Source organism: Aquarana catesbeiana, linkage group LG09 (assembly GCF_042186555.1).
Source record: "Aquarana catesbeiana isolate 2022-GZ linkage group LG09, ASM4218655v1, whole genome shotgun sequence".
Lineage (NCBI taxonomy): Eukaryota > Metazoa > Chordata > Amphibia > Anura > Ranidae > Aquarana > Aquarana catesbeiana.
In genome coordinates this window covers 235785028-235798616 of record NC_133332.1, presented here as the reverse complement: position 1 = coordinate 235798616, position 13589 = coordinate 235785028, and the positions used below count along the sequence as shown (strand labels likewise).

The 13589-nt window shown below is 42.6% G+C and overlaps 1 protein-coding gene across 3 annotated transcripts in view; it reads left to right on the top strand.

Moving 5' to 3' along the window:
- PNPLA7 (patatin like domain 7, lysophospholipase) overlaps positions 1-11992 on the top strand; it is a 478577-nt gene extending 466585 nt beyond the window's left edge. For all 3 annotated transcript variants that reach the window (XM_073599988.1, XM_073599989.1, XM_073599987.1), the window contains 2 exons: positions 6827-6933; positions 7822-11992. In XM_073599988.1, coding sequence (XP_073456089.1) covers positions 6827-6933; positions 7822-7905 — 191 coding nt within the window. In that variant the 3' untranslated portion in view covers positions 7906-11992. The remainder of the gene's footprint in view (positions 1-6826; positions 6934-7821) is intronic.
- Positions 11993-13589: the final 1597 nt, after the last annotated feature.

Genomic DNA, 13589 nt, shown 5'->3' with positions numbered 1-13589 from the left:
TGAAAATATTTTATTATATCTTTGCATGTGACAACACTGAAGAAATGACACTTTCCTACAATGTAAAGTAGTGAGTGTACAGCTTGTATAGCAGTGTAAATTTTCTGTCCCCTCAAAATAACTCAACACACAGCCATTAATGTCTAAACCGCTGGCAACAAAAGTGAGTACACCCCTAAGTGAAAATGTCCAAATTGGGCCCAAAGTGTCAATATTTTATGTGGCTACCATTATTTTACAGCACTGCCTTAACCCTCGGGCATGGAGTTCACCAGAGCTTCACAGGTTGCCACTGGAGTTCTCTTCCACTCCTCCATGACGACATCACGGAGCTGGTGGATGTTAGAGACCTTGCCCTCCTCCACCTTCCATTTGAGGATGCCCCACAGATGCTCAATAGGGTTTAGGTCTAGAGACATGCTTGGCCAGTCCATCACCTTTACCCTCAGCTTCTTTAGCAAGGGAGTGGTAATCTTGGAGGTGTGTTTGGGGTCGTTATCGTGTTGGAATACTGCCCTGCGGCCCAGTCTCTGAAGGGAGGGGATCATGCTCGGTTTTAGTATGTCACAGTACATGTTGGCATTCATGGTTCCCTCAATGAACTGTAGCTCCCCAGTGCTGGCAGCACTCATGCAGCCCCAGACCATGACACTCCAACCACCATGCTTGCCTGTAGGCAAGACACAATTGTATTTGTACTCCTCTGGTTGCCACTACACACGCTTGACACCATCTGAACCAAATAAGTTTATCTTGGTCTCATCAGACCACAGGGCATGGTTCCAGTAATCCATGTCCTTAGTCTGCTTGTCTTCAGCAAACTGTTTGCAGGCCCTCTTGTGCATCATCTTTAGAAGAGGCCTCCTTCTGGGATGACAGCCATGTAGATCAATTTGATGCAGTGTGCGGCGTATGGTCTGAGCACTGATTGGCTGACCCCCATCCCATCAACCTCTGCTCAATGCTGGCAGCACTCATATGTCTGTTTCCCAAAGACAACCTCTGTATATGACAATGAGCACATGCACTCAACTTCTTTGATCGACTATGGCGAGGCCTGTTCCGAGTGGAACCTGTCCTGTTAAACCGCTGTATGGTCTTGCCCACTGTGCTGCGGCTCAGTTTCAGGGTCTTGGCAATCTTCTTAAACCTAGGCCATCTTTATGTAGAGCAACAATTCTTTTTTTCAGATCCTCAGAGTTCTTTTCCATGAGGTGCCATGTTGAACTTTCAGTGACCAGTATGAGAGAGTAAGATCAATAACACCTAATTTAACACACCTGCTCTCTATTCACACCTGAGACCTTGTAACACTGAGTCACATGACATCGGGGAGGGAAAATGGTTAGTTAGGCCCAATTTGGACATCTTCACTTAGGGGTGTACTCACTTTTGTTGCCAGCGGTTTAGACATTAATGGCTGTGTACTGAGTTATTTTGAGGGAACAGCAAATTTACACTGTTATACAAGCTGTACACTCACTACTTTACATTGTAGCAAAGTGTCATTTCTTCAGTGTTGTTACATGAAAAGATATAATAAAATATTTACAAAAATGTGAGGGGTGTACTCACTTTTGTGAGATACTGTATAAGCAATAGAATTTGCCTAGTATAAGTTGATACTTCAGTGGCTAACCTGTTGGTGCCAGCATTTTAAAAGCCAAGCAACATGCATTAACACAGGGCTAGAGTGGCCTAAACATTATACCACCAAAATGTTAATCAGTGGGAAAAGCCAGTAAAGGTCCCTTTTTAGTTCAACACAAGCGGCGCTGGATTGTGTGGGTGGTAATGAATTTATATGTAACTGGCTGACGAGACCAGGAAACTCCCTGAATCTTCTAGTAAGGGTTGGACTTACTAGCATGCTGTCCAGAGAGACCACTTTCCCCTCCCAGCATTTCCTATCAATAACAATCGATTGGAGTCAACCTCCGCATGATTCTCTGCTGTCCTACCAGCAGATCTGATCTCTCAGCCAGTACTTCCTCCAGTGATTGTCATTGGGTATTTCATGTTTCTCAGGGCTCCCCAGGGCCCAGCGTCACTGCCTCGCTCTTGGAAAATCTCATTATACGCAGACGTCTGTTAAGCCAGCATATTCATTAAGCAATTGGAGAAAGACCGTCAATTAGTTTGTATGAAAAAGCTGCCGACATCTGGTGCTATTCTGGCTGGCTCGAGTCCATCTATCCCGAAATAGAATTCTCCTTCATGTGCAGCCATGAGAATAGTCCATTGTTCCAATGCAGACCTCAGATTGTGATGTTGCATTCCAGCATCTGACATTTTATTTTGTATTGTGTATCGAGTTATATTATTCAACAAATTTCTCATAGAGGGTTCATTGGACTTGGACAAGGACTTGTTCACACTTGACTAAATTTTTAACGCTGAACAAACACTCCTATAGCATCAGTATGGGCGTTAGACTGGTGGTTTACAAGTGTTAATGATGATGAGTTAAAACCACTTCCCAAATGCTATGCACAGTTTTGAAGCGTTTGATGAGCATTAAAACGTGTTAAAACTGCTCCACGGATGCCTATTTTTAAATCGAAAGTAACAGTACAGGAAATACCATAAATACATTTTAATGCCCTGCAACCACACCGCAAATGCCTGCCAGAGCGTTTTCAAAGCGTTACCATAGACTTGAATGGGAGACGTTGAAAGGTTTCAATTTTGAAGCAACGCTAATGCTTCATGTTTTGATAATAAGAAGTGTAAATTTTCTGTCCCCTCAAAATAACTCAACACACAGCCATTAATGTCTAAACCGCTGGCAACAAAAGTGAATACAGCAAGTAGTCGGCGCAAAAAAAAAAAAAGACAAAACAGATCCTAGTTATACAATAATGTGCATAAACAATAGGGAAAAGGAAATTCCATAACAATAAATGAAAAAGGTTAGTCCGTGTTGTAACACTGCAGATGAAGGAGGCAGGAATGGAGTGTAAAATCCACATTCAGGGCAGCCTTCCAATGGGAGTGAAAGCCATATCCCAGTAGCACTATAAAGCAAGGAGAAAGAGGCGCCTCTGGGTGCAGACGTTTTAAAACAATTTATTATAAAATTACAGCAACAGCTGGTAATGCACTCACATTTTGGAAGAAGATTATAGGCAAAAGGAATGTCCCAAAGCAATCAAGGGGATCCGTGGGGGTCATCTTCTCTCGGCTGATGGATGGTGGAAGCTCTGGGCAGTCTGTAGATGCTGTAGACGCTGAAAAGTGAGTACACCCCTAAGTGAAAATGTCCAAATTGGGCCCAAAGTGTCAATATTTTATGTGGCCACCATTATTTTCCAGCACTGCCTTAACCCTCTTGGGCATGGAGTTCACCAGAGCTTCACAGGTTGCCACTGGAGTCCTCTTCCACTCCTCCATGACGACATCACAGAGCTGGTGGATGTTAGAGACCTTGCGCTCCTCCACCTTCCATTTGAGGATGCCCCACAGATGCTCAATAGGGTTTAGGTATGGAGACATGCTTGACCAGTCCATCACCTTTATCCTCAGCTTCTTTAGCAAGGCAGTGATCGTCTTGGAGGTGTGTTTGAGGTCATTATCATGTTGGAATACTGCCCTGCGGCCCAGTCTCCAAAGGGAGGGGATCATGCTCTGCTTCAATATGTCACAGTACATGTTGGCATTCATGGTTCCCTCAATGAACTGTAGCTCCCCAGTGCCGGCCGCACTCATGCAGCCCCAGACCATGACACTCCCACCATCATGCTTGACTGTAGACAGAACACACTTGTCTTTGTACTCCTTACCTGGTTGCCACCACACACCCGCTTGACGCCATCTGAACCAAATACGTTTATTTTGGTCTCATCAGGCCACGGGACATAGTTCTAGTAATCAATGTCCTTAGTCTGCTTGTCTTCAACAGACTGTTTGGGGGCTTTCTTGTGCATCATCTTTAGAAGAGGCTTCCTTCTGGGACGACAGCCATGCAGACCAATTTGATGCAGTGTGCCGCGTATGGTCTGAGCACTGATAGGCTGACCCCCCACCCCTTTAACCTCTGCAGCAATGCTGGCAGCACTCATACGTCTATTTCCCAAAGACAACCTCTGGATATGATGCTGAGCACGTGCACTCAACTTCTTTGGTCTACCATGGCGAGGCCTGTTCTGAGTGGAATCTGCCCTGTTAAACCGCTGTATGGTCTTGCCCATTGTGCTGCAACTCAGTTTCAGGGTCTTGGCAATCTTCTTATAGCCTAGGCCATCTATATGTAGAGCAACAATTCTTTTTTTCAGATCCTCAGAGAGTTCTTTGCCATGAGGTGCCATGTTGAACTACCAGTGACCAGTATGAGAGAGTGAGAGCGATAACACCAAATTAAACACACTTGCTCCCCATTCACACCTGAGACCTTGTAACACTAATGAGTTACATAACACCGGGGACAGAAAATGGCTAATTGGACCCAATTTGGACATTCTCACTTACGGTGTACTCACTTTTGCGGTTTAGACATTAATGGCTGTGTGTTGAGTTATTTTGAGGGGACAGCAAATTTACACTGTTATACAAGCTGTACACTCACTACTTTACATTGTAGCAAAGTGTCATTTCTTCAGTGTTGTCACATGAAGATATACTAAAATATTAACAAAAATGTGAATATATATATATATATATATATATATATATATACACACACACACACACACACACACACACACACACACACACACACACACACACAACATGCTCACATACACAAACCGCTACTCTCATACATGTAGAGACACATTTCTTTTTTTTAACACTATTGCTATGCAGTGATATTAAACAATTGCAATATTTTCTCACGCATTCACTTAGGTCCCTTTCACACTGGGGCGGTTTGCAGGCGTTATTGTGCTAAAAATACCGCCTGCAAACCGCCCCTAAACAGCCTCTGCTGTTTGTTCAGTGTGAAAGCCAGAGGGCTTTCACACTGAAGCGGTGCGCTGGCAGGACGGTAAAAAAAGTCCTGCGAGCCGCATCTTTGGAGCGGTGAAGGAGCGGTGTGTTCACCGCTCCTTCCCATTGAAATCAATGGGACACCGCGGCTATACCACGGTAATACCGCGGTTATAGCCGCGCTGTACGAGCGGGCTTAACCCTTTTTCGGCCGCCAGCGGGGGTTAAAACCGCACCGCTAGTGGCCGAATACCGCCGCAAAAACGACGGTAAAACAGCGTTAAAATAGCGCTGTTTTACCGCCGACGCCCCCACCGCCCACACTGGGGCGGTTTGCAGGCGTTATTGCGCTAAAAATACCGCCTGCAAACTGCCCCTAAACAGCCTCCGCTGTTTGTTCAGTGTGAAAGCCTGAGGGCTTTCACACTGAAGCGGTGCGCTGGCAGGACGGTAAAAAAAAGTCCTGCGAGCCGCATCTTTGGAGCGGTGAAGTAGCGGTGTGTTCACCGCTCCTAAACCGCTCCTGCCCATTGAAATCAATGGGACAGCGCGGCTATACCGCGGCAATATCGCGGCTATAGCCGCGCTGTACGAGCGGTTTTAACCCTTTTTCGGCCGCCAGCGGGGGTTAAAACCGCACCGCTAGCAGCCGAATACAGCCGCAAAAACGACGGTAAAACAGCGCTAAAAATAGCGCTGTTTTACCGCCGACGCCCCCACTGCCCCAGTGTGAAAGGGGCCTAAGTCTCAGACTAACATTGCAACTTTGTAGCAAGTTATAAGATGAAAGGTTGCACCAGGAGCTGATCTGTGTCTGACATTTGTGAACACATAAAAGGAATAAGAAAAGTATCAGAACAGGAATCCCAGTCCAGAAAGAAGATGCTGACCCTAAATAATTCCTGAATAAAGATGGCTTTGTCCTTCTAGACAGAAAAATAGACATTGTTAGTGGAGTACTGTGATTTTTTTAAGAGGTAAATACATCTCTTAAAGTAATTTTAAACCTTTACATAAAAAAAAAAAAAAAAAAAAAGTCATACTTCCCTGCTCTGTGCAGTGGTTTTGCACAGAGAAGTCCCGATCCTCCTCTTCTCAGGGTTGCCTGTAGCGCTACTGGATCCTCCTATCTTCTATAGTCACAGGCAGCAGAGTTTTGCCCCGCTTCCTCATCATAGGATTTGATTGACAGCAACCGGAGCGCTATCAATCAGCCCATTGAGGAGAGATTAGAGAGAACCGCTGCTCTTGTGCACAGCGCTGGATCCAAATCAGGATCTTGGACACAGAAGGTTTTTTACCTGCAGAGAATGCATTAAGGTAAAAAAAAAACCTTAAGGCTTTGGAACCACTTTAAATTAATTAGCAGGTATGCACTTAACATACAAAAATATCTGATTATAGCTCAAATTAAAAAAAAAAAATGTAGACTGTAAGAGGAATTGTTTTTAGTTTTATAAATAATTGCTTTTTTTTTCACTGTGAAAATAATTCCTCACTAGAAAAGGATACTAGATATATTTAATGATCTGTCATTACCGCTTTGTCTATTACTCATCCCAAGAGCTAATAGTCTTTAGATTAAACCATATTGTTAAATTCTCCTTTCATCTTCACGGTATGCTACATTGGACAACAGCCAATAATTGCAAGAAAAGCAATGAAATGTGTGGTGTTCTAGACAGATAAATAAGACTTCAATTTACTATTTCAGTGATGTCCTTGTCACATTTTTCTCCTAAAAAGCCAGTTGGAATAAATAGTGAACTACCACATAATAAAGTATGGGAGCTGTAACTGGTATTTACGCAATTGATGTCTTCCTTCTATCTCACTATTACTTGTAAGATTTGCCATGTGCTGTTATCAGGTTAACCTTCTTATTCCTCCTGTCTTGTAGATGAGTCAGATTATCAGACAGAATATGAAGACGACGACAATTCAGACTTAAAAAGAGAGGACTATGTCAACATCCTGAGCAACCAAAGTGATGATGCTTCTGACAGCGTAAGTGGCTTCATCTCAACATTCTTGATTTACTTAGATTGCTATATTGGGCATAAATTCAATTTTTTTGTTGCTTTGGCATTACAAATAATAATAATGGTTACAGATTACACTACACAATCACTACTATATTGTTTTAGTTACCAACCACGATATAGTCGAAAGACGGCTACAGCGCAGTCATCCAGTTCTGGGGGGGGGGGGTCTATTGACGTCCTCCCAGAACCCTACCCCCCCCCCCCCCATCACTGAGTCCTTTGGACACAGCTGATCACAGATCGAGGTAAAGGGCCGATCACAGTGGCCCTTTACCATGTGATCAGCTGTATCCAATCACAGCTCATCACATGTAAATAAATGCCGGTTATCGGCATTTCCTTTTCTCAGCACTGTCACTGTGTGAAGAAAGGAGAGACGATAACCGGCTAACCTGTGACAGGGGACATTTACACTGATAATTAAGGCACTGATCATCAGTGCCCTGATTATCCATGCAGTCCATCAGTGCCTCGTCACCAGTGCCCATCAGTGCAGCCTCCTCAGTGCCCATCAGCACACATCCATGAAGAAAATAAATTCAGAAATGAAGAAAAAGTTTTGTTTTTCAAAAGTCTTTTTGCGTTTAGCAACAAAAACCCAGCAGAGATTAAATACCACCAAAGTAAGCTCTACCGGTCCCAAAAAATGATAAAAATGTAATTTGGGTACAGTGTTGCATGTATGCGCAATTGTCATTCAAAGTGTGACAGCGCTGAAAATTGTCCTGGACAGGAAGGGGCAAAAGTGCCCAGTATTGAAGTGGTTAATATATTGAAAATTCTGTATAAGATTCTAAATATTTTACTTAAATACTGTGAAATTGACAGACCTATTATTTTAAAAATCCAGGATGAAGATGCAGAGATGGAAGTGCGTCAGCGCACAGGGGTGGTGAGATGGCAAGCACCTGACGAGACCCAGGAGAATAGTTGAGTCGTGAAAAGCTGGGGAAACTCGCTGTCGGCTCCTCCCCTCACGTTGAGTCATGCCATGCAGTCTCAGGCGTTACACCTGAACCGTTACTCTCTCTGTAGCATGCGGTACCTGGCCCGGAGGACAATAGCAAATGCAGATTACATGATAACATGGTCGGAGAGAACCAAAAACAATCTTTAAAGCCTTAAGTGCATACATTTCATGCTTACTAGATGACATTCGGTTGAGCCTTAAGCTCCTTCATATATTTCATGTTTAGTAGATGAGAATAGTTTGAGAAAAATGAATCTATTTATAAAAATCTATAATTTAACAAGTTTAATTGGTAAAAACTACTCAGCTCAAAACTGTTAAAGCTATAGGGCATTTATAATATCTGATAGCTGACACTGTTTGTGTGTTTTCATTACTGGTGATTTTGCCTTATGTTCTGCTTTTACTAAGAGGGTATAAAGGGTATAAAGCAGTGTGCCTCTTAACCATTAAGCTGTTTTATTGAGGTGCCATTAGTCGCTGCTGGTACACAGTGACCGCGCTCATTCAACATTGACACCCCTAAAACAAGCCTTCATTGTTAAGGGACAATTCAATCCTGCTCTATGTAAAAAACACTTTATGGGAAGAATTCTAGCTTTGCAGATTTAATTATATACAGCGCAAGTAGCAGAGTTCTCAACGTTTTCCCTTTAACACCAATAAATACCAGTGTTTAAGTGCCTAGATTGCTAGCCCAGTGTCTAAATCCCAGTAGCCCTTGGTAAGCATATTCAGAATAGGTTAGAACGTATACTACCTACTCTCTCCCTCCTGATTGCCAGGACAGACCTTTAAAGTACAATACCAACCAAACATCCTAATTTTATTTTAGGATCCTCTGTTGTGCCTCCATTGGACACATTTTCCCTCACTTTCTTCCTCAGGGAAACCCAGAGCAGTGACACTGTCATCAGTACCTAGTGAATTCTATATATGACCATATAGAGTAGGGAAGCCTTGGGTGTCACCAGGACAGGAAGTAGTGAAATCTTTCCAACAGGCATTTTGGCAGAGAAAAAATTGAGAGGATCTAAAATGTCCTTATTTAAAGTAGAAGTCTGTTTTTCGGAACTATGAAAGGGGAAAAGGGTTATGGGGAAACCTCAAAAAAAATAAATTGTCAATTGATTATTAGATAAAGATATAATATATGTATATTGCTTGTCTGGGAAATGTGAGAGGATGGCTTGAGATGTGACCTTCATATATTAAAAACCCCTTTTATATGACTTTATCCACCATGACTGCAGGAACATTTGCAGATAATGGAATGTGGACATACCCTGGCCTACTCGATATTTCTTAACAGATAGCCTATACACAGAACAGTGTGGCTAGTGGAAGGCAGTCACATTCATTTGGGTTTCTTCTGTAATTTTGCTGCTTAAAGTTGAACTTTACTCTCTCACTTAACATTGACTATTTTTAATCCTTATGCTGCTAGCATTAGTAAATAGATAGGAAAGTATATCATATTTACTGGTTTTTAGAATTTTTTTTTTTTTTTTTTTACGTTTCAGTTACTTCCTGATTTCCAGGCCTTGGCAATTACATATATCATTGGAGTCTTAAGGGGGGTTTTCTCAGCTAAATATACCCCCTGTGCCTACATGCCTGAGCTAAGGGCAGATGGGTTCAAGAAGTGAATGCTACATGAATCATCTGCCCTTACTCAAGATGGCCACAGCCAGAAATGCTAGGGGGTGTTTTTCAAAGTGATTTCTCTGCAAATAAAGCATGGAGACATGAATAGATGGGTAAGTTTGCTTTAAATATTAAAAATAAATTAAATATGGTTAGTGGTGCTCAGAGGCAGTGTAGTTCCGCTTTAATCAAGAAGCTTCTTCAGATCTGAAGAAGCTGATTGGATAAAAAGTGAAATGTCTTCAACATTACAGAACAAGTCCAGCTGAATGTGACTGCTATGCCATGACCTGGATAAATGAAAACCTTTATAGATCCCTCAGCTGACTTCATAACATGAGCACAGCAGAAGATAACTAAAGGTATTGACATACATTTCCACATCAGAGCTCAAAACTTGTCAGACTGCTTTCCAGTCCAAACGCATCATGACAAAAACTGCCCAATCGCCCCCTTTTTAATATCTAACATAAAGCCACTTAAGTCCTGGTGAATCAGACGCTGTACGCAAGTTTAAACTATTAATGAAAGTATCAAATAAACCTTCAGGGTCATTTTTACAGCAGTCTAAAGATTCCCAGTAAAGGACACCGTTATAAAACAAGGACAAATATCCTTGATCTCACCAGAACAGCTAAAACTGGAGGCCAAAGCTGCTTTTATGTATGTTGTATAATTTGCATTTCATAGTAGTTAGGATTTAGAAGTGAGAATGCAGCTTACCGAAAACCTGCCATAAGAGAAAAATGTAGGCTGATCTCTTCTAAAATGCTGGTGGCATGGCGTTCATGCTGATGCTTTTTCAAGTATAATTTGAGTCTCTGAACAAGTACAGAGATGAGGGATTCCAACCTCTGACTCTGCTTGCTCGAATTACTCCATCACTGGCAGCTCCCATGTTTCTCTTATAACAGGTCATGCACTAACCCTCAGCCCCTCACCTGCCAATTTGCACTCGTAAACTTGATAGGATGGAAATATTTATTGTTATTTAACCAACCCTCCGCCAAATGTGAAATATCGTCCAGCAGGGGTGTCCATGCCTGCTTGTTACAGTCATCTCACTCTGTGCCTGCTGTCTTATCTCAGGTAAGTGCCCTGCTGGTATATTTAATGAAAAATAATACAGCCACAGGAACAGGACTGAACCACTGAAAATCCAGCTAGGGCTTATAGTAATACCACTGTGTTTTGGCTCTATGAGCACTCAATTAATTATTGGTGCAAGTGCTGATGCTTTATCTGTAACAAAAGTTAGTAGAGAAGCAAGTGAAGCCTCTACTTAAATGGTAGCTATCCCCCTCCAAGAGAGTGTCCCATTTCTTACCCAGGGAAACCACCTAGCTTATTAACAGTGGGGAAAGGAGAGCTCCTGAAAACCCGCCAACAAAATGGCCTTCTCGCTGGGTGATACAGTACTATGAAGAACGACAGTATGTTGAGCGCCCGGTTCTGGTACAGAGGTACGTGGGGAAGTTCCACAACTTGACTACTTAATCTGAGAAGCAGGCATGCCAAAGATTGCTCATTCTCCAATGCATGGTACATGACATTGGAGCAGCTGTCTAATTGGCAAGGTCTTTCGTGACCAGTCTGGCTTAGGAAAAGACCATTTGCATGCAGGGTATGGGGTACTTCCTACTCTACCCAAAGACCATGGATTATACAGCCTCCCTCAAGACCAAAGTGGGGCAGTTAGTGGCACTACAGTGAACCCAAATATTCAGTGTTAGAGGCTGCACACTTTAAAGGTTTATTCCTTAGCTACCCATTATCATGTTGCTGTTCTCTGAACACATTTTAAACTTTTCCCAAAGTACAGATGAGCATTAGCATCCATTTGCCATAAAGACCTGCAGTCAGCTTTAGTAACAATTGTATGTGCTCTGCATGCGAGTCAGACAGATACAGCAACGTTCGCTCTAGGCTGCCTGTAGACACACACATCAGTTCTTATGCAATTTTGCATAATCAAGGTGAATCAAGTATGAATTACTGGGCATCCAGCCATGGTTCTGATATGATTCAGCGCTCATGCCCAAGCCCTTGGCAGCTCTCTGATGAGGCAGCATAGTATTCATTTAGCCAGCAAACAAGAGTGAAACGGTTTTTCTTAACCTAATGGGAGACTGGATTTTCCCTGCCTCGTATGGACCGCTGCTTTCGGTCCTGTTCTGCTGCTTCTCTGGCCATTGTGGTTCCTTCTTCAGATTTTATTTTTGCCAAATCCAGCACTCAGTCATAGGCCAAATAGAGGATGGGATTATCCAGCAGGCAGTGCTCACAGTGCTGGTGACATGTCTGGCTGGGGGAATTTATAATTACAGGGATGTTTGGAAGGAAATGTGGATAAAATATATGTACTAACATATTTTATAAAAATAAAAAGCCTTTGGAGATTAAACTTTGTCATTTTGAATTTTTTCTTCTAGACCACTGCGGTCATTTCCAGCTGTAAAGGCAGCAAAATAGGACTAACCCTTCCCTATTTATCAAAGCAAACATGTTTATTTTACATGTAATTGGTTATTCCATATTTTAATATTGAGTTCTGTTTATATTGCATGCAGCCTGTTGCATAAAAAGTCATAACCTCAGCAATGTTCATTCTTTTATTAGATACTGTCACATCTAAAGGGAAGTCTGGAGTGCAGTGTTTATTATTATTATTAAAACCCAGGAAGACACTCTCACCAAACATTCATTTTGGCAGTGTCCATTTCTACAAATGACCTAATTACTAATACAGTAGGCAGCATCTTAAGCCCCACATACAAGGGCCGAAGGTCAGGAGACATCGGCCGGTTCAATAAAAAACAGCCAATATTCGCCCCCGTGCGTATGTCAAGCGGTCTTTTTGTTTTTTGTTCTCAACGCAACTATTGGTGTGTACCAGGCTTTAGGCTATCGGTCATGCAGCTACCTTCAGATGATTGGATACTGGAAAACAAAGCTGTAAGGACAGCCGTTAGTTGTACAGATGTCTTTAATCTGAGAAAAATAAACCTTTTTAATATGTTATTTAATATTTTTCTTTGCTAATTTTTTGCATTAAGGCTCTTTTATCAAGCTTCTCATAGCCACTGCAGCTTTCAGAATTAGTTGACTCTGCAGCAGCACCTCGGGGAACTATACCTGTACCAGGAAGGATATACAAGGCCGACCAAGTAATCAGATTCACTGCTTGTCATTCCTGAGGGTCTCTGTAGGGGACATCATGCCTCTTGTTTTATTATTGTCAGGTTGCTTAAACAAGTCATCATTCGAGTCTAAAGGATAAAAGTTCTTCCCTTTTCTTTTATCACACACGCTACCAGGATCTTTCAGTGCTTCATGGAATTCTCAGCATGTGAGGCATCTGTTCTCCAGATTTGCATGGCTGTCACCTGGTCTTCTGTTAAAACTTTTGAGTATTACCAGATGGATGTTCAGGCCTCTTCTGATGCTAGTTTTGAGTATAAGCTGCTTCAGATTGCCCTCTGAGTTTTCTAGCTTCTGTTTGTTACATGGACCTGTTGGCGTTTTCTGTGTTGCCCAACCCTCGGTTGCTTTGCTTTTGGATATCCAATGACAAGACTAAGGCCCCTTTCACACGGGCTGTCCGATCAGGTCCACCTGTCAGTTTTTCAGGCAGACCTGATCAGACCATCCAGTCTCCCCCTATTTAGCAGTGGATGTCAGCGGAAACGCTCGCTGCTATCCCCGCGGCGACCGGAACTACGTCACGACGCTGTGCGCTCCAAGCCGGTGTCACCAAATCGGAAGGAGGAAGTTTTGTACGCTGTGAATAGTACGATCTGCATTCCAGCACATACCTCGCTCCCGTGACCCCAGGGAAAGTTACAAATGTAAGCTTACATTCTTTATCGACTTTGGGCTACATTGCCAACATTGGACTGGCACTGCGCCATATGATGTGACTTTTTATATACATTGGAGTTTGCAAATAAATGTTTGAAAACGGTATTGGGCTATGTGGAGTCTCTTTTACATATGTGGAT